The following is a 26,746-nucleotide window of genomic DNA, read 5'->3' as shown; positions in this document are numbered from 1 at the left end:
GATTTAAGCAAATACCCTGAAGACTGGAGAGGGTAGCCTGAGGATTTCACTTTTCTTCCCTCTCTTCCCAGCTTCCCTTCCTCAGGTATCACTTTCTCTAGTTCCCTGTGCAACGACATGTGCTGTCCTGGCAGAGCCACAGGGAAGCAGCAGGGAGGGACAGGCTGTGGCAGGGCAAGGCACAGAGCTGGAAGCTGGCTCCAGATCACATCCCAAACAAGTGACAGACCCAGGGGAGAAGGGTGCTAAGGATGAGGAAAGGCAGAAGGAAGCCTGCTCACAGCAGCTCTGCAGGGAGATGCAGAGGAACACGGGCAGGAAGAGATACGGCAAATCTCAGGACAGAACTGGTTTGCTCATTTAAATGCACCACTCTGTTTTGGATTCAAATAACCATCTCCCTGGCAATACCCAGCACAGCCCCAGCCAGCTGGCCACTAGATGTTCCCCATGCTCCTTCTCAAGCACCCGGGAGACAAAGCCACGCTGCCAAAGGCTCTGCCAGGAACTGCCTGGGAAGCAAAGCCCCTTGGTGGGAAAGGAGTATGCTCCAGCATGAGCTGTGCTGAGGCCACAGACCAACACACTTCATTTTCTGCAGCCATCTCCTCGCTTTCTTTAATGCTCTTTTTTCTCTTTCCTCTCCTCTGCCAAGGATCAGTCTAGCCAGTAGAAGAAAGTGATGTTTCAATCCCAGAGTCTATAATGGAGGGTTTCAGACCCTTCTGCCTCTCTGGGTAAAATCTTTCAAGGGCAGAATTTAAACTTGTTCTTCCTCAAGCTGCCCTGCACGTTCAGCTGTGATAGAGCTGATTCCTGCAGAAAGCCACTGCCAAACCAGGAAATCCGTCCCTGAACTCCTCACCCTGGGAGCACTCTTGCTGATGCACTGTTGGCTGCTCTGTCACACTGACAGCTTCTGCCACTTACACCCTTTTCTTCCTTTTTGTTCAATAGGCCAATTTAGACTTTGGATTTCTTTTCCTTTGCTGGGAAAACAACCATGCTGTGTTTCTATATGGGAGATCATCCACAGAGAGCTCTACCACCATCCTGGCAGTGGGCTCCCATCTTTGTAGGAAGGGGGACTTCCTAGCTGCTAATCACCCCACAGAGCACTTACAGGAGGAAAACAAAGCCACTTTATCTGGGAAACCAAACAGGAACTGAAGCCTTCCCAACTCTGATCTGAACCCTGGCTGTGTATAAACCTGTCCAGCTCTATGGAGGTGACTGGTACCATTTTCCCACTACACCTTTGCCCCCTCCCTTCTCTCCCCAGCTGTGCAGTACTTACCTGGAGTGGTAGGACTGATGCCAAGGGGTGCCAAGCGTACCCTGAGATATTTGCATCATGCTGGGATCGGGCTGGTTCTCTGCGAGTTTGCTGGAATGCCAGGAGTGAGGTCGGCCTGGAGTTTCACTCCGCCTAGGTGAGAGCAGAAGGGGTTTGCACATCAGCAACAGGCCAGCTCTCCCCAGGAAGATGGATGTGAACTTAACACCACCATTTAAAACTGCTTGTGCTCATTTGTGCTTCCCTGCTGTGTTTCTGTCCATTCCAAGCAAGTCCCACAGTAACCACGTGTGAATGTCCCTACATTCCCACAACAGCTCCCTCTCTGGGATTTGCACAAGTCACTGAATGCCATGAGGGGGTGGAAGCCTGCAAAGGGACTTTTGATCTCTCCTCGGGGCTGCTAAAAATGCAGGATGAGACGTGACAACCAAGTGCCAGCAATGTGTGTCCCTCACATCCACCCTGAGCAGACAGCTGTCCCCGGGGTGTGTCCCCAGGCGTGGCACTGGCACAGCTGCCCTTTGGTGCCTTCAGTCATCAGCACCAAGGCCGGTGTCTGTTAGCCCTGAGGGAAAAAAAACCCCACTGACACCTTATTTAAAGCACAGAGTGGTGCAATGGAAAGTCAAAGCAGGGGATTAGGGATTGAGTCCCCTGAAGAGGCCACACAGACTCTCCTTTGCCCCAGCCTTTGGGCTTGTTCTTAATCCTCCTGCTGCTTTCCATGAGGGATGTCTCCCCTGCTCTAGCACTCCTTTCCACAGTTTCCCACTCTCTCCCTGGGAAAGTGAGGAGCAGCCCTGGACCTGTGTCCTACTGACATGTGACCGCTTGCAGGACAATTCCGACTAAATAAATGCAAGAGGAGGATATGACACATCGTTAGTCTTTGTCTCACTGAAAAGTCCACAGCACAGCATGTCCTGAACGCATCAGTACACAGATTAAAATGCCCTTGGCACACAGACACTGAGAGCACTGCCTAAGATTGGTAAAAGGAACAGTACAGGAAAGTGCAAAAAGTTAAAAATGCTTTTTAGGGTCAAGTCCTTTCCTAGTATCAGTTAACATCAGCACCTGCTGATGTTGGACAGCATGGAAAAGCACAGGTAGAGAGTGAGAGGCAGAGCCATTTCTCCAGCATTTCTTCCATACAGATTTTATAAGTGCTGGGTTTTTCCTCATTGTCTGCTAAAAGAAGGAAGAAAAAGGGACATGCTTTTCTCTTTAACGTCTGTTGTTGCAGGATTGTCTTAAGGGAAACTGGACTGGAGGTCTGCAAAGGACAAGCTGAACCCAAAACCACTTTACCTTTACGTGTGTAGGTGTGTTTAAGACAGAGCTCTTCTGCTAAGCTCCTTGCCCAGAAAACAAAGAACCTGGACACTGCCAGATGGGAAGTTGACAAAACTGTTTATTAAGAATAACTCACATTCTTACCTTTTCCTCTGCAGACATTTAAAGACTGTAAATACTTTAGTGGAGTACAAGCCATCAGCACCAGTTTTTTGCTTGGGAAAATGAATGATCCTGTGCAAGGCAGGTCAGCAGAAACAGTGAGGGAGCTGTGTAGCCAATCATCTGAGCCACAGGTATTTTAACTCTTTTGTCTGATATCCTTGTAATAATACCACATGTGCACAGCTGTGAATTTTAATCACAAGACACATGGTACCAGCTTAGCAGCTCTGTGTGGGATAACCTTGCACTGTTTCCACACCTACCCTGTCTTGGAAATTTGACAGATCCTGACTGATCCCAGACAAACTGACGGAGTGATACAACCTGCAAATGCAGCAGCTAATGCTGGACTTGAATGAAGACAAAAAATAATTAGATCTTTAACTGGTATTACTTTGGGGCAGCTAAGTTGCCTGCAACAAAACCAGGAGCAACAGGTGACACTTTGGCACAGGAGGCTGTAGGATCTAAAACTGCAGAATTATAATAATAATAATAACAACAATAACAAACCAACCTCATCACCTTATCTTTTACATATTCTGTACTGTACTTGTGAATGTGTCTGGACAGCCTTACTACTGAAAAATTATCCTCTTCAAATAACAGACTAAGTGATCCCTGTGTTGTAAATGCCAAGGCTGGAAAAGGAGACTCCTGGTTCCTCATGGATACTTGCAGTAATCAGATAACCTGGGCATCCAAGTCAGGTTGGCATCATGACAAGTGCCTGGGAGCAAGATACCTGGAGAAGGCAGTGGGATGTGATGCAAGGCTGGCATCCGAATGGAGCTGTAACCCAGGCTACAGACCAGGTACTGCCAGCTCACACTGAAGACTGGAAAGTCAAAGGGAAAGGGATAGTTTTTCATCTCATCCAGCTGCTGCCATCTGGGAGCTCCCCGTTGCTATGCTGGCCCCAGTGTTTGCAGATGGAAACACACCCAGGCCAGCAGAGGCTCCTCAGTGGCAGTCTGGCACACTGGGAGCAGTCTGGGCTGCAGGGACCACATCCACATCTCTGAGGCCCTTCCCAGGAACAGCTCTGCAGCTCATTCTTATTAGCAGGAGCTGAGTGTGCTCTTCTTTGTAATCTCTGGAGATTATCTTTATATTGCATGCAAAACAGGAATGGAACTTTACAGAGACACTTTGGCACTAACTCTACAGATGAATCAGCATCTGAGGCTTTCTTCAGAGTCTAACTGAAAGGTTATCTTCTCCTCAAGGTCACAAACTAAGAACATCCAGGAGAGAGTAGTCAGTCTGACTGCTGTTCTTCACGTACTGTTCCTTGCCACTTCTGGAGTACACATACAACCTGAGTGCTCTGCAGGTTCAAAAGTACCTCAAGCCCAGCATCCTTCAGGAGGTGCAGTCCATCTTCAACCAGAGCTAACAACCCAGCTTCTTCAAATTGCCATTTGCATTTTTTCCACATCCTTAGAAAGCTAATAAGTGAAAGCCAGAGAGGGATGTTGTGGCTGATTAAGCAGCCACTCAGGGTCATCAGTGCTCCAATAAACTGATCTTTTTCTACTCCCACACAGCTCCTGGGGAGTTGTTTTCACCATTCTCACATCCATCAGAAACATCATCCAGGTGGCTAAAAAGAGAGAACTGTGAACAATGCTTCTTGTACCACTGACCTTGTGGTCATTTTTCTCTGTCCCCACAAGCTCCAAACCCTTCCTCAGCAGACACAAGGAATGCTGAAATAAAGACTGCAAAACTTTTCAAGGAAAGCAGAATCTACCTGCAGATCCAGGCAGGAGCAGAGGTCACCAGGACACACCTCCATGACCTGAGGGCATGGCTCTGACTAGCAGCTGGTGTTCCTGTGTCCAGAGAAGATGGGATGGGGCAGAGAAGAGAGAAGGTCACTCTGCCATCACTTACAACTACAATCCCCATGGATGTGCTTCCCCCAGCAGCCCTGCAGCCAGCTGGCTGTGTGGGAGGTTGCTGGAGCTGGAAGGGATGGGCATGGCTGGAAGGGAACAGCCATGGCCTAGCCTATCACGTGGGAAGATGGGAAGGGATGGGGGCCCTGCAGCACAGACCCTCCTCCTGCAGGGGAAATGAAAGATTTGGATGCAAGTGCAGAGCTGGTGCCTCCTGGATCTGATCCCAGGCACTGAGTCACAAGTGAGAAAGCCAAGAGGGCAGCTGCCCATCCTTACCACGTCATCCTCACAGCAGTTGAGATTTCAAGCTGGTGATAATTCTAACCTAACAAAACCCACGTGGCAGGGGCACTACATCCTGAGCCATATCCTGTACATGCAGCAGCAGGATCTTTGTACATGGAGAGATCCTGATCCCAGCAATTCACCTGTACCCTCCTTCCAGGATGAGTGTGCACCTGCACCAACAGAAAGCAGAACAACCATCTGATTTCCCACGGGGACAGACCTGTCTCCAAGACAGACACTGCTAAAGGAGCGGGAGCATGACAAAGAGATGTTTTCCAGACATCCAAACGTGGCTGCAGCCTCTCTGTCCATCTATTAGGCAGGAGATGAAGGAAAAAGTAAAGCACTCAGAAGCCTATTAGGATTTCCACAGAGCGAGGCCACAATCTACTCAAAGCAACGTCGCTCTTAATTAAGGTTCAGTCATGGTTCTAAAAATAAGCAGAACAGACGAGGCCAATTAGAAAGGAGTCGGACCAGAATGGCATCAGCTTGGTTCGTCTTTCACTAAATCTCTCTTTTTAGGCTCACTGAGCCCTTCTGGTAAATTCTGGGGCAGAAAGGATGTGGAGTGAGCTCTGTCCCTTCACAATTTTGACTAAAATAAGGAAGACTCATTAGAAAGACCTGAAGCCTATGAAATGTTATTTCACACCATGGATCTTGGCCAATAGTGTCTCCTCATCTATAGGGGAAAGGGAGAATCACGCCCACACTGCCCACCCCTTAATGCTCAGATGAAAACTTTCCCTAAGTAAAAAACACATGAAAAACCCTTCACTTGAGAGCAGCTGGGTGAAATGTGTCAATATTCTCAATATTCTCATACGAGGACACAACCTGCTTTTCCACAAAATGTTCATTTTGCAGCTCCTGTGCCTGTGTGGTGTTTCCAGCTGACACGTCAGACACCATTTGTTTTTCCCCTTTGACAAACATCACTGAGGATGTCTGGGCTGCATCAGACCATGCCCTGGGTGCCATCTGGGAACTGGGAGACAGGTACCAATCTCCCTGAAATCTCTGAAGAAGGGAATCAGAAGTTTCTGCTCAGAATTTCTACCATTACCATCACGAACTCTTTGGGAAAAAACTCCCCACCATACCACTGGGGAGAAAATCCCTGTATGGAAGCAGAGATGACAACCATGTGGATCTAGAGACAGATTTTTTCCTGATGGCTTTTCCTGACTGAAGTGCCCTCAGGCACAGGCTGCAGATGGAAGTGCTAGGATCACTCAGAGGTGATGGCAGCTGCAAGCAACGGGCGCTCCTTCCTTGAACTTAGGAACAGTCAAACATTGTAATTAATGATTATTGGTCCTGCAAGTCACACCTCTGTATTATCACATATCTCTGGGAACCCCCACACTGTCTTATCCAAGAAAGAGGCATTTATCTAGTGTCCAGCAAAGGAAACAAAGAGCGAGGGGCTGGCAGCCAGGCTGTGCGCTGCAGCTCCATCTTCCCTTCACCCCGGTGCAGGGTTGACAGGCAATATTTAGATTGAGGACTTTTCCCTACACAAAGAAAGGGTCCCACTGGCATTCCCTGATACTAACCAGACACAGGCTTCAACAGGAACAGAGGTGATGTACACAAACCTCACTCTTCCTGATTACTGAGTTCAAGGACTCTGTCGTACCGGGATCTTCTGACAGCTTTCTATTTTGAAGGCAGCATTATCAAGCAACAGACTGAGTTTGATTTAAATTTCAAAACGAGGAGTATTTCAGATCTCTATTTTGAGAAGTGCTTGCCACCAAGATAGTCCATTTCTCACAGGACTGCAGCTTGGACATGGAGAAGCCAGGAGAGCCTTCAGCCTGGTACCTAGACCATGCATACAATGAGGAGCAGGGGAGCACTGGGTTAAAGACTCTCTGCAACTTTCTTCTTTCTGTAATTTTACTCTGTTTCCTTTACTGGAAAAAGAGGAAGAAAGAACAGACATGGAAAAGAAGCAGCTAACTGACTTACAGTCTTTGAGGAGGATCCTATTATTCCCCGTCTTCTGCAGGGATTCACATTATCTCTCCCAGAGCAAGGGTGGAAAATCCTAATAGCCAGAGCCTGCAGTGGCTTCCCTGCCCAGAGCTCTTCAGAGCTGCACTGATTTATCCAGACTGATAAACCGGCCCCACAGGCTCAATTCAATTAATTTTTTCTCATTCTTCTCCAGTCAGTAAATTAGTTAAAAAGACAGAAACCCAAGCATAGCTTAGATTCTTTCACCACCCCATATCCAACACACAGCAACTTGCAACAGGAGAGACTTGGAAACAATGGAAGGAATGTGTTTTCAGTGCTTAGGAGGAGCTGGGTGGCTGGCAGCAGGAACCCTGCCCCGTGAGCCTGATTATCCAAACAGAACGTGGACAATGAGGCTGGGCAGGTAACCAAGGGGATCTGCAGGGCAAGCCTCCAGGCAGCAGCTGGGCTCTCCCCTGAGCCAGAGGGCTACAAATCACAGGCAGTGCTCATGGGCTCCACATCCAAGTGTGGGCTCCACATCCAAATGCTCGTGGAGGAGCCATAAATGGGACAGAAGCAGCAGGGCCTTCAGGAGGTTGTGTGGAGGTAGTTCCACACAGCTGGGGGGTAACAGGGTGAGTCAAATGTGCCAGGGAATTGCACCCATTGCCTGGGCCAAAGCAAAGGCTGCTGAGTCTCAAACACCCTCCCACAGGCACATTCTTATACATTAGAGCAGCTTCCTGTCTGTAACTAAAGCTCCAGCCAGGGTCAAACTGAGATGTGCAGCCACAGCTTCCAGTGCTCCTGGAAAAGTAAAGTTAAACACTGGGCTCTGCACCCAAAGGCAAATTTATCAAAGTGAAATGCTAAACTTTGGAGCTTCTGTGAAGATCTGGTACTAAACTGTTGGGCAAGAAGGATTTACAGAGGGCATATGGTGAATGACTCATTGTTATAGGGAGGTGGTGGATGTAGGGGAGCTCCTTTCCCAAATTCCCTGTGGGTGACATAACCTGGGGAAATGCAGAGTCCCACTCCTCAAAGATGAACCTCTCCTCAACAAAATCAGCTTGAGGAGATATTTCAGCCTTTAAAATCTGCTCCATCCAAGGCTGGGCAGGGTCAGCATCCATGACTGCCTACAGTGGCCAGAAGCTGAAGCACCTCCACTAAGGTCAGGGAGGTTGCTCCAGAGATGCATCCTTGCTGATAAAATCAGAATGTGGAATTCCCTTCTCAGCTGCTCACTCACAGGCACTGGGCCACATTTCCACCAGCTCCAGGAAGTCAGTGTAGCTTCTTGACTTCAAATAAGCCAAGGTCTGACCCAAATGCAATGTTGCAAATAAAAGCCACTGCTTCCACTTCACAGTACAAATCTCACAAGACTGAGACACAAAAATCTATGAAGTCACCCAGATTACAGCTGACTGATGTAAGAGGCTCTTCTGATGCCAGCAAAAGCTCTGCCTGAGTAAATGCTGTAGGACTTGGTTCTAAACTGCATGGCCAAAGGAGGGGAGTCAGGCTCGGCCACAGTACCAGCCAATCCAGAGCAGTTCAGCAAAGTGATTTCTGAATACATTTAATCGTTCTAAGATGCAGACGGGTGCTCAAAAGTCATGAATGCCAAACTCCCACTAAACCACCCAGACTCTTGAAGAAGCCAGGTGATTTTGGAATGCCAGGCACCTGAAGTTGGGAAGTCAGAGAAGACTAACACCACTTGTGTGGAGATATTTGGGTTCAGCATTTCTGATGACCTTTACCAGCATTGACAAAAGCTTCTAAGGAGAAATTTCAGCACTCCGTCCCCGTGAGTGCCCCTCAGGCACACAGGCAGCCAAAGCAGTAACTGTTTTCCACCCTGTCTTTGCAGAGGCTTCAGGGACACACACAAACACATTCTCACCTGGTCTTCAGCCGTAACTTGACTCCTGCTGCCCACGTGGCTTTGCCGGGCTGGAAGTCAGTGGTCACACAGTCCGGGCTGAGCGGGTTGGGAGACAGCTCTGAGCATCCCTGTGCTGCATGGGTGTCCCTGCCAAAGGAAAGCAAGGACAGGTAAACACCAGCACGCAAAACCTCAGCCCTTAGCCAACAGGATTTTAGGAAAGAGGGCAATGCACAGACCCAGAGGGCAAGGCAGGGGCATCAGGTCATGTGTGTCCTTGTTTTTCTCTACTCTGGGCAATGCTTGGCTCTGTGAGTGTCCCTCAAGAGTGTTTTGGAGGAGCTGACCAATCCCACGACACACAGGAGTGAGATTAGCTCAGTACACAGGGCACAGAACTCATTATCCTGCAGCTGCATTTGGGGACACTAAATCCCCAGGTGTGGAGTTCACGGGTTCTACTGTGGGATATGCTTTTTCCACACGTAACCACCTTATGAGAGCTCAGGGATTGCTCTGAACACACAAGAGAAAAGCCAAGAGAAAGTTCCACACAGTGAGAGGGAGAAAGACAAACCTGTCCTACACCTCTGCTGATATTTCCACCAAGTCAGCAAACACATATTTACCCCGGTCCAAGTCACAAAAACACAATGTAACCATTGCTTCAGCTCCTTCCTTTCCCCTGGAAGGCTCCACTATTCTTACTTGCTCCAATTTTGAGCCCTGAAGTGCAGAAAGGATTTGAGATTTCTGCTCAATGAGCCCTCATGCCGAATAAAAGCGGGGCTGAAAAGCTCCCTGCGCCTCTCCCTGCCCGCTGCAGGCCTGGCCCGGCATAAGCTGCAATTGCCTCTCGTTGTGTGCTGAGCCCACATACCGGCATCTGTGGCTTTGGATAGCTGAGATGGCTTGGATGCCATTCCGGTGAGAGCCCGGCCGTCTTTGTGTCCGGCCGGGTCCTCCCCCGCGCTCCCTGCCCGCGCCCCCACGTGCCAGGCAGGAATGTTAAGCCTCCCATTACGGATGAGATACAGCGGGGAAGCGCAGCAGCACTTTCACCTACATTAGGGAAAGCGACTCGTCAGGAACGGCCTTTTGTTGCTCACCTTGCTCATTTTCATCCAATTTTTACAGCAAATCCTGCCTTAGCTGCCTTTTCTTTCCATGTGCCAAATCCTGTCCTGCTTTGTCTCTGCCACTCCTCTCCTCTGAGATGATGTCAAGTCTCTGATCAAACTTGAAAGTTTCCCTTCCCTGCTCCCATTCCAGCCTCACTGTACACCAGGAGCACGATCTCTTTTCCTGCAGCCCTGGAAGTGCCAATATCCTTAAATGCTGTATTTCTCTTAGCTCACCAAGCTTACCATGAAAAATTACCAATTTCCAGAGGAGATTTCACTGCAAGACAAGGAAAGGACAGAAGGCCTGCGACAGATGAGGATTTAAAAGATTGCATATAAATTATTTATCCATACAAACAAGTCTACAGTTTCGTGAGCAAAATATATTCACAGCTTCAGCATTTGGAGGACAGAGCCCTGTCCTTCCCTGCTTGTCTCCTGGAGAGCAGAGTTTGGCTGTGCCAGGCCACACCACAGCAGTGGGCAAAGCTGCTCACACCTTCCGTGCAGTCAGCTGTCTCTGAGGGAGCCAGGGACAATGTGTAGGGCTGGGAAACTGCCCCTGGGCCAAGAGAAGAGTCATCAAGAGCCTGAAGAACTGATGGAAAGGAGTAGTAAGTGCCTACAGCTCCCCGGGCACCACAGCCTAGTGATCTTTCAGCACTTGGACTCTTTTTTTTTTTTTCTTTTAAGAGAAAGCAGCTTTTGAAGGATGCTAAGAAAGCAAGAGACACCACAGACCCTATATTCTGCCGTGTGTGAGCAGAGCTTTCTGAAGTGCCTTCCAAGTGCTCTCACAGGGACCAGCCCAGCCTGACCCTCCAGGGGGCAGCCCTGAGCAGAGGGAGGGAAGAGAGGCAGCTTGGGTGTTCCCCCTCACAGGAGCAACCCCTGCTTCCAGCATGCATAACTTTGGGCTTTACCTCACAGAGACAGAGACACCTTAATTAGTGTCTCCATGGGCTCCAGAGGTGCTGGTGCAGGAACAAGGAAATCAACAGAGTTTTTCCCCAGCCTCTTTGAAAACTGTAATTGCAGAGCTCTGTGGTGCATGGCAGGCTCAGTAAGACACTGCAAACTAATCATCCACTCTAGAAATAGCAATCAGGCCCAGTTGGGAACACAAGAGATGAGGATCCTTCCACCTGGGAAGCACATCCACCTCAGGGCCAGAGTACAGCCAGAGGGATGGTCCCCATGCAGGGGGGTCCCTGTGACAGCAGGGCAGGGAGAAGAGCTGAGGCCAGCCAGGGCTGCAGAGCTGGACACCTCCCCATACAGGACCCCAAGCCCACACCTGTCCTGCCCTTGCAGCCTTCTGCCTCACCTGGCTGCTTAGCCCAGAGCATTTGCTATGGCATTCCTAAGTAAGGCAGCTCAGTCTAACAACCAGGAGGGTGCTAATCTCTGTAAAGACACTTCTTCCACCATTACATGGAGACAGCCACTCTTGTGCAAAGCTGTTGGGGGCCTACCTTTCCTCTTGGCTGTCCTCACACCTTCTTCTTAAAGTGGCCCTTCTCTGAAAGCTCCAGCTGCCCTGGGACAGCTCTCCAGCTCCCTGTGGCAGCACCCAGCCCAATGGGATTCTCTTAAAGCCTGAGGCTGCATTTTATTTTGGGATGTTCAAAGGGCCTCACAATTCCACAGCTAAAAAGTATCCCTGGCAAGGAGGGGCCAGCAGTTGTTCCTTTTGTTATCATGCTGTTTCTAAAGCTCTCAAGTGGGAGACTGGAAACCCAGCAAACACAGTCTATTTAAAACTCCTTTACCTCCCACCTGAGGCTGGCAGCTGCCTCTGAAATCTTTCATTTTCTGCAAAGTTCGTGTTTAATTATGAATTGTTATTTATACTTGCTGCTTCCATGGTGCCTTTGGTATTTAATACCACACATGTCCATGAGAACACTCTGCTCAGCTTTTCCCTCATTTAAAAATATGGCCTGCTTGGATTTTTTCCTTGCTCCTTGCTTGACAGTGAAAGAATACAGTGCTAGAGATTAAGGGCTTTTTTCAAGGAAAACTCCTTCAGAAGTTTCAGTGCCCCCTCCAGAAGAGAGGCAGCACCTCCTGACCCCACATCCATCTCTCCCCACACAGCCAGCACAGCCTTTCCACAGCAGGCATCTGTGAAACTCTCCCTCCTTTTCACCACCTTCCTCAGAGCTCTTCAAGAACACATGGGTGGCCTTATTTTATATTAATCAACTCCCCATATGACTGGTTTGCCAGTTGCTGTCATTGGATGTCTCCTGAGCTGCCACAGTCCTTGCAGAACTCGGTTGCTGTTTTGGGGAGATCCTTTGCCTCTGAGCCGGGCTGACTCTGAGCTCCTCTGGCCCCTTATCTGCTTCCCATGCTGACCTCCTGTTACCTGCATGCTTGGAACGTTTCACAGTACTTATCTTAACCTTTGGGGCTCCTGGCTCTTCCTCCTCACTTTCTTCAGTCTTCCTTATCCTTATTTACAACCTTCACATTCCAGCACAGATCAGTTTTCTAAAGTCAGCCTGGACAGAAAGTGTGGGTGGGTGCCCCTGCCCAGCAGCTCTCCTGGCAATTATCTGAGTCTGCAGAGATCATATTCTTAATTAATTAAACCCCATGTTTCATAACAATAGCTCCCTGAGTAATGGCAGCAGCATAAATCACTGCTCTCACTGAGGAAATGATGCAGTGCAAGCTCAACTGCCTGGCTGTAATTCCCAGAGAGGAGACAGACTTTGCACAGGGAGGTGGCACAAACCCAACTTTGGAAGTTTTGTCTGCTCATAGCATTTATGTTCCAGGACAACAGTGTTACAGTTCTTCTGGCTGCACTACCACCCTGTACTCTTGGCTTAGCTGCCTGTAGTTCCAGGGATGAGTCCTAGGATATGCCTGTGGTGAGCCATAAGCAGCACCTGGAACTATGTGAAGAAATTATCTAATTTTTTAAAATTTTTCAGAATAGGTATATTTTATTGGTCCCTCCTCTTGGAGCCATGATTGCTGAGTTTAAGCCAACACTTGATTTGCTGCCACAGTAATAGATGACCTGAGTCCCAGAGGATCCAATCCCCAAATGTTAACAGGTTTAGTAATTTTTAGTATTTTGTTACCTCTAAATGCAGTGTTGTTCTGGAAAAGAGGATGGAGATTAAATTCTCATTTTTAAATCATTTGGGATGAACAGGAATATTTGTAACCAGTGACAGAATTAAAAGCCATCCTAGAAACATAGGTGGTTGCACAATGATGCTTCTGAAACTGAGATTAAAGCAAGGAACTCTTCTTCCAACTTCTACAGCTATTTGTAGGCATTTCCTGATATTCTTCCCTTTGTCTTAAATCAGAACCTAAGAGGAAACCCCCCTCCACTACAGAAACAGCCAACAGCACATCACAGACACAAAAATACAGAGAAGCACCAACAAAGCTGAACTGGGCTCCGACAGGCAGCATGGAGCCAGAGGGGTTAACGCTGCTGGTTTATCCTCACAGCACCCCAGGTTACACAATGTCACAGGGTAGCCTGAGATGCCCAGATCAGCCCAGTGACATAAGGAGAGCTGGGCAGCCTCACCTCTGGCTATCCTCATCACGCAGGCAAGCTCTCAGCAGCTGCCCAGCCGGAATTACAGCTCCTGGGAATGCAAACAGCACCTCCATGGCATTGCCCATCTATCTCCTGGCAAAGGACAATCCCTCCTGTCAGGAGGGGGTTGTAGAGCCGGGAGACAGCACACCTATCCCAGGCACCCACCTTGGCTGTCGCTGTCCTGCTTGGCAGATCCTCCCGCTCCGACTGGAGTGAAAAGACTGGAGTGCTGACGTATTTCTTATTTTGTTACCTCCTGTGGCTGGCCCAGAAATAGCCTGTAATCCACATCTCTGTCACGCTCCCAGAATCTCCTTGAGCTGCACTGCAAGTGTCCCTGTGTCACAGCACAAAGGCCCAGGTGCTCTCCTGCTAGCAGCAAGGCCTGCACAGGTTTGTTACTCTGCTCACAGGACCCCCAAGCCACACCAAGACCAGGAGAAAATGTGTGGACAAAATTTACCATGAAAAAAAATTTATAAATCGCACCAAAACCTCTCACACTAATAACCTGTAAAACCTTTGCCAGAAAAAGTGTCAGTCCTTGGGTAAAAGCTCTAGCTTGTGACTAACAATATTCACCTGAGATGGGGAACAGCCAGGTTTAACTCCACAGTCTTAATTAGGCACATGAGGAATTCAAGACTGGTTCATGAATCCAAAACGCAACAGACTCCACCTGTGTAACTCCTGGAAGCATATTTTCACCATAAGCAGAGCAAGACTGCTCTCAAATCTCAGTAAGGCTCACTGAGCACATGAACCTTGGGACTGAATTAGGCATTCTTCCCTGAGATCTGCAGCAAGTCCAAGTTCTCAGGTAGAAACAATAATATCCATGTCTAGGATTCAGATGTGTCAGTAAAACCCAGAGAAAAAAACCCACACCACCCAAACCCATTCACAGTGCTGCTGGCTGCTGCTTCTAAGAAACAGGACTACTTAATGCACATTTTCTTTACACATCACAAGCACATCTATCCTGATATCTGGTAAGACAGGATTACTAGAGCTGATCTTTGTGCCACAAGCCAACCCAAAAGGGAAAATAATTTTCCCAGGAACAGTGCAGAGGGGCTTGTGCTTTTCTACCTGCACAAGCCATTGTTTGAAGGCAAATTAAAGAAATCACAGGATGGTGAATTTTAGATGGATACATCCCCCCATTCAGGCACCCATCACTCTCAGTCTTATGGCTCCTACTGGAGATTCTGAGTATGCAGAATTTCAGGGCAAAGCAAGAAAGGCTGAGAAGTCACCTGGAATTAATTCAGACTCACAGCTTTCCTTCTCAGAGGGCTCTTCACTCAGGCAACTCTAACTTAAACAACCTCAATGAGCGCTGACCTTCAGGGCCACCGAGAAAAAATTCTGGAGAAAGGAGACCACTTTTCCCCTGTGCAAGCTGTCTAGTCCTACTTGTCCAGCATTTTTCTGGCTTCCCCTTTTCTCTGGGAGTGGATGGATTTTAGTTGACCTGACCTCAATCCCACAATCTGGCCAAGCTGTGTTTGCACAGCCCCACACAAACCAGCTGCTCCGGCATCATACCTGTTTGCAAGCACAGAGCTGAAAGGAGCCCTGGCATTCATCTGGGCTCCTCACTTCACTGGCCAAGGGATCTTTGAGAAAATGAACTCCTCCTTTGTCTGGGAGAGAGCCCTAATCCCCGTTTTGCCCTGGAGGATTACTGGGTACTTAGAAAGGCACTCACATGCACATTTTTGGTTCGTGCCAGCTGCATTTAGGCCCACAATATGCAGCGTTCCCTTTGGTCTTTAGCTTTGACAATAAGCATTCCACTGCACCCAGACCTCGACCCAGAGACTGCCACCCTTTTCCAGGCACCCTAAATCCACGCTTTCTCAATTGGGAGCCTTCCCTGTTTTGCATGAGAACTTGGCCCTGGGAGGTAGCTGGGCATGGAGCCCTGGAGCCCACAGTCCTTTCTTGTGCTGCCCAGCCGGCTTGGAGCGCTGCACAGCTCCCTGCACAGCCCTGCCAAAACCACCTGGATCCTGGCTGGAAGAAACAACCTGGTGGCTCAGGATTTAGCTTTTATCCCTAGTGAATTCCTGGCTTTTTGTATTAGTGGTGTATGGTTAGACTCTGTCACAGCTTGCTGTTTGTGCCCCAGTAGCACCCAGGCGGCCTGTTCCCAAAGTGTGCTCTGTGCAGCTCTGGCCCGCATCTTCCTAGGACTGTGGCTTCATTCCCTGAAGTTCTAATCTGGGATCAAGTTCAATGGAAGCAAATTACTCTAAAGCAGTACTGACTTGAGCAGCACTTGTCCTGCTCAGGGGAGATCTCACCTTCTCAGGAGGAGACAACTGAGAGGTGAGAACTGTCCTGGTCTGTCAAAAGAGTGCTGTGTGATCCATCCTGCACCCCCACCTCTACCTGCACCTTGTGCTCAGAGAACTTTAACCCTCTTAAAAACACATCTACCTATTTATTGTGTCAAGACAGGAGTAAAACCACAGAGAAATGACAGTTTCATTCTTTTCTACCCCACAACTAACAGGACTATCCTATAAACTTGCTCTCGACCATTACTGAGCACCTCTTGAGGTTTTCCAGAGATGCCTCTGGGGACATTGCAGGATTAGCTTGGGGAATCAGAGCATCCCCTCTCTTCACAGGCTGTTCAGGACCAGGAGACTGTGAGATACAATCCTTCAGAGCTGGCCATAAAACAGTGGGATCAGCTCTCTCTGTGCATCAGATCTGTTGGGCAGAGGTGCCTGAGAGGAAGATGATGCACAGCAGTGCTCAGGCAAGCTGGAGGGTCTTTAACACACCTGTCCCTGTAAGGGCCACGGCCACCACACATAGCTAAATCAGCAGCCTGACAGCTTCTGGGGTATCCCCACACTGAATCATGTGGATCTAAAGTCCTTCTGATAAATTATAACATTTAACTTCTCTTACATTACACAGACCAAGCACAAGCTGGCTCTAAAGGACAAGTGTAAGTGAAACTAAAAATGTAACTGCAGCTCTCCTACTGTTGTAATTTTCTTGCAAGAGTTCTTTTGTCATTATATTGCAAAAGTTCCATATTGCTAGAGTTTTCTCTCAGTGATTTGTACTAACAGGAGTGACAATTGGAGCATCCCTTCAGAGGGGGCAGAAGAAAGCCTCGTACTCACATTTGTCACAGGCACAGTGGACATTCAGCACCAAGGATTCAGGTCTGCAGCAGCTGAGCTGTCTCTCAGCCCTCTCTAACCTGATTATCTGCAGTGCTTCCTGGTATTCCAGATTTTAATTGCAGTTACTGGACGGGTGGAGTGTGCAGATGTAAATCACCTTTGAAAGTGTAGCAATACCTAATCCTCAGAATATGAGCTACTCCTTTTGAGCTGCTTCTCCATCCCACAACCTCTTCCTGGACAAATTCCTGGGCACCTTACTCAACACAGCATTCCATTTACTTCCTGGGGATTTCAGCAGGAGATTTGCCCAAGTAAGAAGTGATGATAGATTGAGTAAAGAGATGAGGACTTGGCCAGCTCAGAGAGAGAGAGCAAGGCAAGTGACAGAAATGCTGGCTGCTAAGCTAATAAATATCTGTTTGTCACTCCAAATATTTTTAGCATCTGCCAGTCTGGCAGAGATGAGCTTGGAAAAGGATGAGGACTGCAACCATGACAAGGAACATGAGATGAGGGAGGAATCCTTGGCTCCTCTCACTTGGTCCCATGCCTCTGTGCATCCCCATTGTTCTCACATAAACCCCGCAAAAGGGGCAGCTGGCCTTCCTGACTCCACTCCCCCCAGCAGGGAGCTATTTTAGCAGCATTAGGAGTCATCTGCCATCCTTCTGCTGAGGAGATACCACAAGCATCTTTCCTGTACACAGCCCTGGGTGTGGGACCTCTTCCATGTGCCCTGCCAGCAGGAAAACTCTTCTCCATCACCTTTGTCTACTGTGTTTTGGTCTGGTGATCCTGAGTCTGGTGATCCCAAATCTTGAAGCAAGATCTGAGGCTGGGTCTTGGGATGTTCTCTGCAAGCACTGCAGGGCTGGATGACCACCTGCAGAGGCTATGGGAATCTCACCTGGATGAGATGGCTTCCCCAGTGATGCTGCCCTCCAGTACCACTGAGGTGAACCACTCCCAGCAAGAGTCAAGAGAAATTCCACTAGAGCTTAGCATATGGCTTTGACTTCCAGGGAGAAGTCTCAGATCCTCCTGGGTTTCCAGGAACATGAAGGTGCTGCTCTGTAGATGCAAAACCTTTCACAGCTCTTGGGAAACCCAAGAAAACCTCACTTAGCCTAAATGCCTATCAGCTTTTAATGGGACTTTCCTCACTTCAGACACATCTCAAAAATCCACCCAAACCCCTCTGAAACAGCATGGGCTGCATTTCCTTGGAGTGGATGCCCCCAAGCACATAAAGGAAGCAGCGAGGAGAGGAGCACCCACATCACTGCCAACTGGCACTCTGACCTGACCTTCACAGCACGTACAGGTTAACAAGACATCAAAAACTCTTCTTCCCCAGTGGCAACAGCAACACCCTCTGAAAGGAAGCCACACCTTTGCTAGGGACATGCAGTGATTTGGAGTGCCAGCCTGGAGATCTCTGCATACCAGCAGGAAAAGGGGAGCAACACACACCCCCACTCCCAGCCTCTCCTGTATGCAGCATATGTGGTGACACCATCATTACCAACACTCCTCCCAAAATGGAGGAGCCAGCCCCAAACACAAATCGAGCCACAAGTGCCAAACTCGTTTGGAGAGAAAGCAGCAAACCCAAATCCTATTAAGCAGCCATCAGTGTCAATATTTATTCCTCACAAAGCAGGGACGAGTGGCCTAATAAACAGTGTCAGGCTGAGCCTGGTGAGAGGGAAGAGGAAGGGAATAGACAGATTTGGGGAAAGGACACAACATTAATCAGCATCACCCCTGCAAACTTTGACAAAAACAATGTAGTAAACTCAGTAACCACTTAGAAACTAAGCTCCCTTTTTGCTTCAACAGTGATAGCCCCCAGTTCCCAGCCTGGAGGTTTGGCAACCTTCACAACAGAGCCACTGGGCCCCATAAAACCTTTCCCTTTTAATCCACATCTCAACACACACCTCTCTCTGGCCTGGCTTAACCACTCTCTGTCCAGCACAGAGCAGATCCATAAGGTCTGGACTGCAGGGAATTAAGCACTCTAGCCAGTACAGAGTGAGTGGGCTCCCAGGCAAACAATGTCTGCACAGGAAGACAAACAAATCAAACCATGATTTCACAAGGCAAACTCCTTGGCTGCCAGAGTCACTTCAAATATCCCAGCTTCTCCTTCTCCCTGCGGATCATTCCTGCCCCTGGGGACAGGAATCTATATGCCATTGACTTCTGCCTAGCCTGGATGGGAAAACACAGAATTGGACAAACCCACTCCAGGCACGATATTTCCATCAGGGCTGTAGCTGAGTTTTTAGAGCCATGCCTTACTATAGCACATATTTGCTCCCATCTACCCAGGGAAATTCAAGCTGCCATAGCATGATGAGGATGCAGCCATCATGCACAGGGTGCGGCCCTGTCCCCACTGTGACTGTACTGGCCACCAGCTATCAGCACGTACTTTGCTTAAATTAGGCTGAAATGGAGTCTGTCTCCAGCCTGGAGCCTGCCTGTAACTGCAAAGGAATCTGTGCCCTCTGCAGCACATGAGACAGGATCAGGTCACTGCTGGAGAGCACTTGGCCTGCCTATTTTTATTGTCCCCCTGAATACTTTTCTTCAACACCGTTCTGAGTTGCTGAAAGAATAGTAAAGATGAGATTTTTTTTTTTAAATAACAGACAGGCTGATAATCCATAGGAACCGTGTCCTTTTAACTTTTGGATATTTCTCAAATCTCTGCTCTTGTTGCCAGGCTGCTGAAGGCATTTTGAAGGCACAACACGATGTAATCTAATCAGGGTGAAGTGGGCTGGTTTCATTTCCATCAAATTCCTCTTTCAAAGGCATAAATTTACCCTTCTAATCCCAACCTCTAGATTTGAGCCAATACAGCAGTTACTGCTACATTAAAAACCCACCCAATCCCCTTCCCTCCAAACAACTGCTGACTGACATTCCTCATGCTTCTTTAAACCCAAGGACATTACCACTAATTTGAGCCCTGGTGCAACTGAAATGTAAAAGATTAGGGAAGTGGCTCTCATCTGAACAGAGGCAAGCATGCAGCAATGCAGCTCATCAAGGGTAGCCAAGCTTTTCATTCCACTTAAACTGGGGAACAACCTCCTAAATCATGGTTTCAAGCACACAGGTTTTCTTTTCCACTGACTGGAGCACCTGAGTGGTGTGCACCTTGAGATACTGAGAGTGGCTACAGCCTCATCCTGCTGACCACGAGCCATTCTCTACTCCCACACCCACTAAAGTCCAGCAGCTTGCCAGCGCCAGCCACAGTCACTCTGGGCCTGAACAAATGTTAGCCAAGTGGGAATCACACAGGGCATTATAAAACACCCTGTTTGATGTCATATCCTCCTGATTTATTTACTTACACTGCTGCTGGGTGAAGAAGCTCAGGGATGGGATGGACCAGGCTCCACCATGCCAGCTGCTCTGCAAACACCAAGTGAAGGATGGTTGCTCACCCAGAGGGCTGACCATTAAAGCAGGGTCCACCCTAACTAAACAAAGGCAGGAAGGATGTTCTCCCCATCACTGCTCTTCCCTCAGCAGCATTCCCAAGTCCATCTGCTCAGCGATGCCAGCTGCATCCTCCTGCTAGAGCCCAGCTTTCCTCCCATTGCTGCCAAGACCTGGGATACTCAGTACAGGGAGAAAAGCTCTAAATCACCCTGCTTTTATTCTCATAAAAAATCTGTTCAGGCCTACTGAACACAGGGGCATTTGTGGAGGCCCCTGGCTGCTGCAGAACCATCTCCCAGAGGCAGGGCTGCCACGTGCCACAGCAACAGCCCTCTCTGCAGAGCAATGCCAAATAGGCTACAGCTGGCCTGGTATGTCTTTATTGCGTTTTGAGCAATGTTTTACAGTTAAACCTCTGTCCTGCTGACCTCTGGAAGATAAGCCTCTGTGATTAATAAATGAACTTTCCTTAAAATTTACAGTAATCCTGATTTCAGTCGAACTGAACTTCCCTCTTCGATTAAAGAGCCAAAGGTGCCAAGCACCATTTAATGTGGGCCAACAAGCTCTCAATCCTCTAAATCCCCACATTATGGACGTGCAGAGCAGCCCTCCCTCTCCCAGCTGTAGGCTGGCCTGGACTTCACCTCTCTCACTCAAAGGAGTTTTAGTGCATTGATTTTTCCCTACTGTTGTTTCTTCTGGTGTCAAGGAAAATCTGGACAAGCACATTGTAGGAGCAGAGTCAGGCTGAGCAAACATAGTGAGCTGCTGAACCTCACCCCTCTCCTGAATGAGCTACAGGGGGGGCTCATGCTGGGATGAGAAATGAATGTGTTTTAATGGGTGCCACTGGTGGCATCCAACTAAATTTAAGGCTGGGTTTTTTAGGCAGAAGAACATACAGAGATCAGAGTTTAAAAGGCATTACTGCAGGGAATGAGAAAAGCAGACCTTTGGACCTTGTAGGCAGAAGAAGTAGGGGAGAAAGCTGGAGTGAAGGCAAATGAGGTCTGTGGGACACATTCCTCCCAAATTTACAAAGAAAAACTCTGGCTAATAGTGTTCAATTTGAATACAATTCTCTTCCTAGCCATTTTAAGGAGTCTGTGGGTCACTCCAACCAGGTGATAAAACTTCTCAGCTTTTGTCCCAGTATCTCGTTGCAAGGTGCCTGCCAGCAGAACTCCCTGCAGGAACACTACACTGCTTACTAAAAGATGTAACACAGTGAAAGTGCACACGAAACCTCCCGCTGCTCTGATGCCCGGCAACTGGCTCCAGAGAAAGAGCAGTAAAGGGACCCTCAAGCCCCGCAGCTCTTGCCCAGCTGCAGCCGACAGTGGATGATGCAGTCCCGGACGCGTCCGTGCACTCACAGCACAACGAGGGCGTTTAACTCGCACCTGGAAACCCCTCCGAGTAATGAGTTTCACATGCGGACAGGGGGGAGCGCGGCACGGCGAGGTCTCACCCTACACCACTTCCCTCCCCGACTGCTTCTTCCCAGCATCCAGAGGCGCCGAGAACATCGAACGAGAAAACAACAGTTTAAAGGGGAGGGGGCGGGCGCCCTTCCCCGGGAGACTCCGCCGGTGCCGGCCAAGCTGCGGGGCTGCCGCCTTTTGTTAGCCCGCCCTGCCCGGCATTCGGAGAAGGAGCGCGCTTGCCCCGCAGCCCAGGCAGCCCCCTCACGCCGGGTCTCGTCCATCCCCCCCGCCTCCACCATCCCGCTCCCCGTGCATCCATCTCCCCGCGCATCCATCTCCCCGCTCCCGGCCGCCGCAGCGCGGTCCGCACTCACCGTGCCCCGGGGCGCGGACGGCTCCGCGCTCACACTCGCGCCAGGCGAGGGCGCTGGAGCCCGGCAGCGCCTCCGGCCGCCCCCGGCAGGTGCCACGGCGGGCAGCCCGCCCCCGGTACCGCCCCGCACCGAGGGAGCCCCCCCGGCACGGCGGCTGCAGCCCGGAGCCCCCCGCAAGCTCCCCCATCCCGCCACAGCCCGGCCACCGCATCTGCATCCCCGCACCACCAGCGCCAACTCCACCTGAGCTCCCGCCCGCGTACAGACCTCAGAGAGCGCGCTCCCTCCAAAGCCCGCCGCTCTTCCCTGGTCCCTGAAAAAGTCCAGTCGCACCTTCCCATTAATCAGAGGCTGTTGCGGGTGTTTCCGCCTGCCCGCTGATGTCCTGCCTGGGGAGCGAGTGTCACGGACCACAGCAAAGCCACGTTGCTGCTGTGGTGGCTTTAACAGCGTCTGCTGTCACCTGCTAGGTTCGTTTCATACAGGACACTTAAGTGAAAGTGTATTAAATTAATTTTAAAACTACACACAGCTGAACTGTTGTGTCTCACAAAGGAAGATGACAGGTAGAGACAAGATAAATAAACCCTTTCCATTTCTTATATTGTTGTGAAAACTCAAGAAAACCCTTCATGCTGCACAATGATTTGTGTTACACACGGAAGGAGTTCAAGTTTCAAGTAAGAATTTGTACTCCTAATACCCTGCTTTCAGCTGGCACAAAACAAGCATGGTGCTATTACAGAGCCAAGCTGGTTTGTGCCTAGGAATTGAAGTGCCAGGTGCTCTGAAAGTCTTCCTGGCTGAGGACTGCAGGATTTCATTTTCCCTTTCCCAGTGGTGACAGATTTTGCAGGTGAAATGAAATCGGTTTCTGCTTTCCCACCCCGCCACTTGCCATCCTCCTTCCTGCCCTTGTGATGCCAAACACCTGCCTCTCCCTTTCTGCTCTGTACTCTCCTGGGTTTTTATCTGGGAGCTGTTTCCTCTCAAGGGGTGGCTCCATGTTCACCCCCGTTTTCTGGATTTGCACATGGATGCAAATACAGCACCTGGCCCTGTAACAATCCCTGAACTCAAACTCCTCTGCAAGCTGCTGGCAGCACCAGAGAGAGGTGCAGAATGAAGATGGCAAGTGGGAGAATGTGAGGGAAAGAAAATACCTTTAGAGGTGGCTAAATACCCCGAGAGGTGGCTGAAGGAGATGCTGGAAAAGTTGCTCTTCACAATATATCATAATGGATCTTTTATCCAGGAATATCCAAACATCACCCAAAAATATCCCTGTTTTATACAGAAAGAGACTGGTATTTTATAGAGTGAGGGAAAAGGATGTGATCTTATTGTGAGCAGGAAAGAATCCTACTCCCAACATGCTCTTCACAAGAGGCCTCCCTGAAGCCATTTGTTCACCTGCTGTTAAGCTACCACAACATGTTACAAAGATAATTTTACTTCTGTTTATATGTAACTTAATTCTGACCTAGTTTAAAATGGTTTTGCTTGGTCTCATTTGAAGTAAAACACTGAACAGGTACACCTGTGTGTCAGGTGAAATTATGCTCAGCCAGTGCTACTCTTTGTGTTGATGTCTCTCTGCCTACCTGCACACTCATAATCAGCAGCCCAAAATGTTTCATACTTCATCAGCTGCAGAAATCATAGTGATAAACCAGCGTGGGAGATGCAGAAAAGCACCAGAGGTGAGGTTACAAAGGCAGCGAGCATCACTTCTGATGAAACCTATCATGAGGAGGTGGCACCTCTCTCAGCAGATTAAGGGTCATTTCCTGGTTTTTTTCACTTGTGCTTCCTAGGGAGGATATTTTGTCTGTATAAAACCTGGGGTGGTGTCACACACCTGTCTTGCCATGGCTTTGAGCTCCCACACCTGGATTTCCACCGGGGACAACAACAGACCCCTCCCGTGCGCGTGTCTAAGGGGATGTGTCATCAGGATGGGTTAATAATTTCAACAGCTCCTGATCGCTGCCTTGTGACACAAAAGGGCAGGTTTGGGAAGCTGGATTAAGCAGCCTGGGAATAAGGATGACTCAGGTGGTGCCTGCCTTCCTGTCCACTTTGACAGCAAGAGGCCCTTTCTGATCCAAGCCGAGCACACCCATCACCCTGCTCAAGAGCTGATGTCTGCAGCCACCAGCCAGGGTGACCCTGCTGCCAACAGAGTCCCTCTGTGCAGATGTCACCCATTGGAGGCACGGCTTTTGCTATCACCTCTCCCAAAGGTATGATTTCTCCCCTCCCTGACTGGAAAGCTACTGGGAACACTGTATATTCCCACACCAGCATGTGCAGTGTATGTCACCTGCTCAGGATCATTCCATTAGGACCCAGAAGGGCCCACAATAATTTGCTCCGTAAATGACTCCAGATGGTTTTATTGATATTTTAAACATTTGAAGTGTACTTTGCATCTTGGCCAGCCATTGGCAAGATAGCGAGTGGCAAACAGGGTCACAGACGTTACCAGGCAAGGAAACAAAGTCCGGGTTTGGGATGAGATCATAAAAACCCATGAACGCTTGTCCTTCTGTGATAAAAACAACAACAAAAACATTACCACCATAGCATAAACCTGAGGCTCCCCATAACCTTGGACTATTTACTGAAGCTAAATAGCACTTAGGATAGCACAAGGACTCGCCCTGAGGCAGATGACAGGCAGCTAATCCGAGTGGGAATTCACTGGCAGGGATCACAACAAGTACATAGTGCTGACAAAACGAAACCTTCCGCACAGTCCCTGCTGCCCTGGAGCAGTGAGCACGGCCCCCCTTGCAGACTGATGGGGCGTGGGTCCAAACACCCACACGGTGCAGCTGAGCTGCTGCAGGCAGTTCTGCCTGATGGCAGCCATGGCCCAGAGGTGCTCAGTGTTCACAGCTCACCTCCTGCCAGTGTCCTGGCTGCAATGTCACTGGCCCTACATAGCCAAACCCATCCCAGTCACACCTTGGCCTTTGTGCAATTCCCTCCTGATCCTGCTTCAACAGAAAAGTGTTTGTTTCCTGCTCAGGTGGAGATGTCCTGGATGGCATGTCCTGGATGGGACAGCACAGCTCAGCTCCCACTGAACTACCTCCAGAACTTTTTCCACCAGGACCAGCCTACATGGCCTTCAGTGCTTATTCTGGAAAGAAAAGCCCTTCCATACAAAAAAATGAAAGAATGTCTGTAACTAAGCAGGATTTCTCCACCGGGTGACTCTTGTGACACCAGTATTAAATATCATATCCTGCAAGGGGTAAGAACCAGAGGGCTGGTTTTAATTCTTTTTTTTTCTTCAGGATTTTGTTTCCTTACTTGGTGTTTGCTTCCGATGGCAGTTTAATCCTATCTAAGCACAAGAGCAGAGGTCATATAATCTCCCTCAACAATCATGGGTCTTTGTAAGTTTTCCTCTGTCCTGCTGGTGTTCTCACCGCTTAGAAAATGGCTCTCCTTGGACTTAGAGAGCACCTGAAGAAATCAGAGCTGGACCCTGCAGTGCCCAGATGGATTCCTCACCTGTCTCCGCCAGTTGCAGCAAGTTGCATTGGAAGCAGAGTGAATTATGGCAGAGTTGGTGTCAGGAAAGTGCAGTAAAGCCCTTGCCCATCTCCCTGCCCTTTCCCACCTGGATCAAAAGCATGCAGGTATTTTCACTTCAGCTCCCACATCACAGCCAACAGGCAGTGTACACAGTGCTGCCATCAGCTCCATGGGCTGCCAGCTGGGCTGCAACAGGGACAGAGAGCCCACAAACTCTGTGTACACACCACCTCATGGCACTGCCTTTGTTTGCCTTTGGGAGTAGGGGAAGATCATGCCCTAGGATCATGCATATCCACATCCCATCCTTTCCCAGAGATGACAGGAATAGCTCTGCTGTGAGGAACCAGAGGACTCAGATACTCATCCAAGAGTCCTTTCTCTTTTGCTTTTTTCCTAGTCACCACAAAAACTCCTCCAGTGTTCCTGCTCTCCAGCTGCCCGGTACTGGTACCGCCATGAACAGTGTGCTCCTGGGGGCATGGGATAACCAAGGAAGGTTTCTCCTTCCCAGTAAAATGAAGCTATGAGGGGGAGGAGCACTGCATGCCCACAGTGCTGGCTCTGGAAGAGTGCCCCTGGATCCTGTGCTCCCCCTCATCCCACACTTCACTGTTTTCCCAGCCTCTTGTTTCTGGCAACACGAGCTTCTGGACACAGGGCTGGGATATGGCTGGGTCACAGAGATGGAGAAAAGCTCTTATTTGAAGGATGAAAAGACGATGTGAAACAGCCCAAAGGAGCCTATGCTGTGGCTGTTCCTCGTGGCCCTGGCTTGCTGGGCACTGCAGATGCCAGGCTGCAGCACAGCAGGGCCCTTCCTGCATTTGCCCAGACAGCTGGTGTGAAATGTGAGACCCTTGTCACGTCTGCTGGGGGAGGAAGGGAAGGTGTGGGATGCACAGAGGAAATTGGGTTTTGACATAAACCATGGGCTGCATTGGAGAAGGATGATTTCCTTTGAGGAGTGTTTGCAGTGCTGACCTACCCACAGACCATGAAGAGTGAGAACACAGAGTGGCTGGAGCCAGGGCCATCAATCAGGGGGGAACAGAACTCCCAGGGAGGCTCTGGTTTTCCAAAACGTGCCCAGTCGCCTTTTAGTTTGGAAAACTTGAACCATGAGTTGTTCAGAGCCAGGTCTCTTTGAATCCAAGCCTGTAAAGCTGGGAGAAGTTTAGAGAAACTCCCTGTCTTGGCTTATCTCCAAGTCAAATTAACTCCTGGAAGGTGAGG

General features: G+C 49.3%; 1 protein-coding gene across 1 annotated transcript in view; it reads right to left on the bottom strand.

Moving 5' to 3' along the window:
• The window catches only part of SHROOM3 (shroom family member 3), a 110,126-nt gene that overhangs the window by 16,807 nt on the left and 66,573 nt on the right, over window positions 1-26,746 (bottom strand). The window contains exons 3-4 of the mRNA XM_066548896.1: window positions 8,846-8,974; window positions 1,298-1,429 (exon numbers count right to left, since the gene is read on the bottom strand). Of these exons, the coding sequence (XP_066404993.1) occupies window positions 1,298-1,429; window positions 8,846-8,974 (261 nt within the window). The remainder of the gene's footprint in view (window positions 1-1,297; window positions 1,430-8,845; window positions 8,975-26,746) is intronic.

The sequence above is a fragment of the Molothrus aeneus genome, chromosome 4 (assembly GCF_037042795.1).
Source record: "Molothrus aeneus isolate 106 chromosome 4, BPBGC_Maene_1.0, whole genome shotgun sequence".
Lineage (NCBI taxonomy): Eukaryota > Metazoa > Chordata > Aves > Passeriformes > Icteridae > Molothrus > Molothrus aeneus.
Note: the sequence above shows the minus strand (reverse complement) of the source record. Positions and strands in the feature narration are given on the sequence as shown.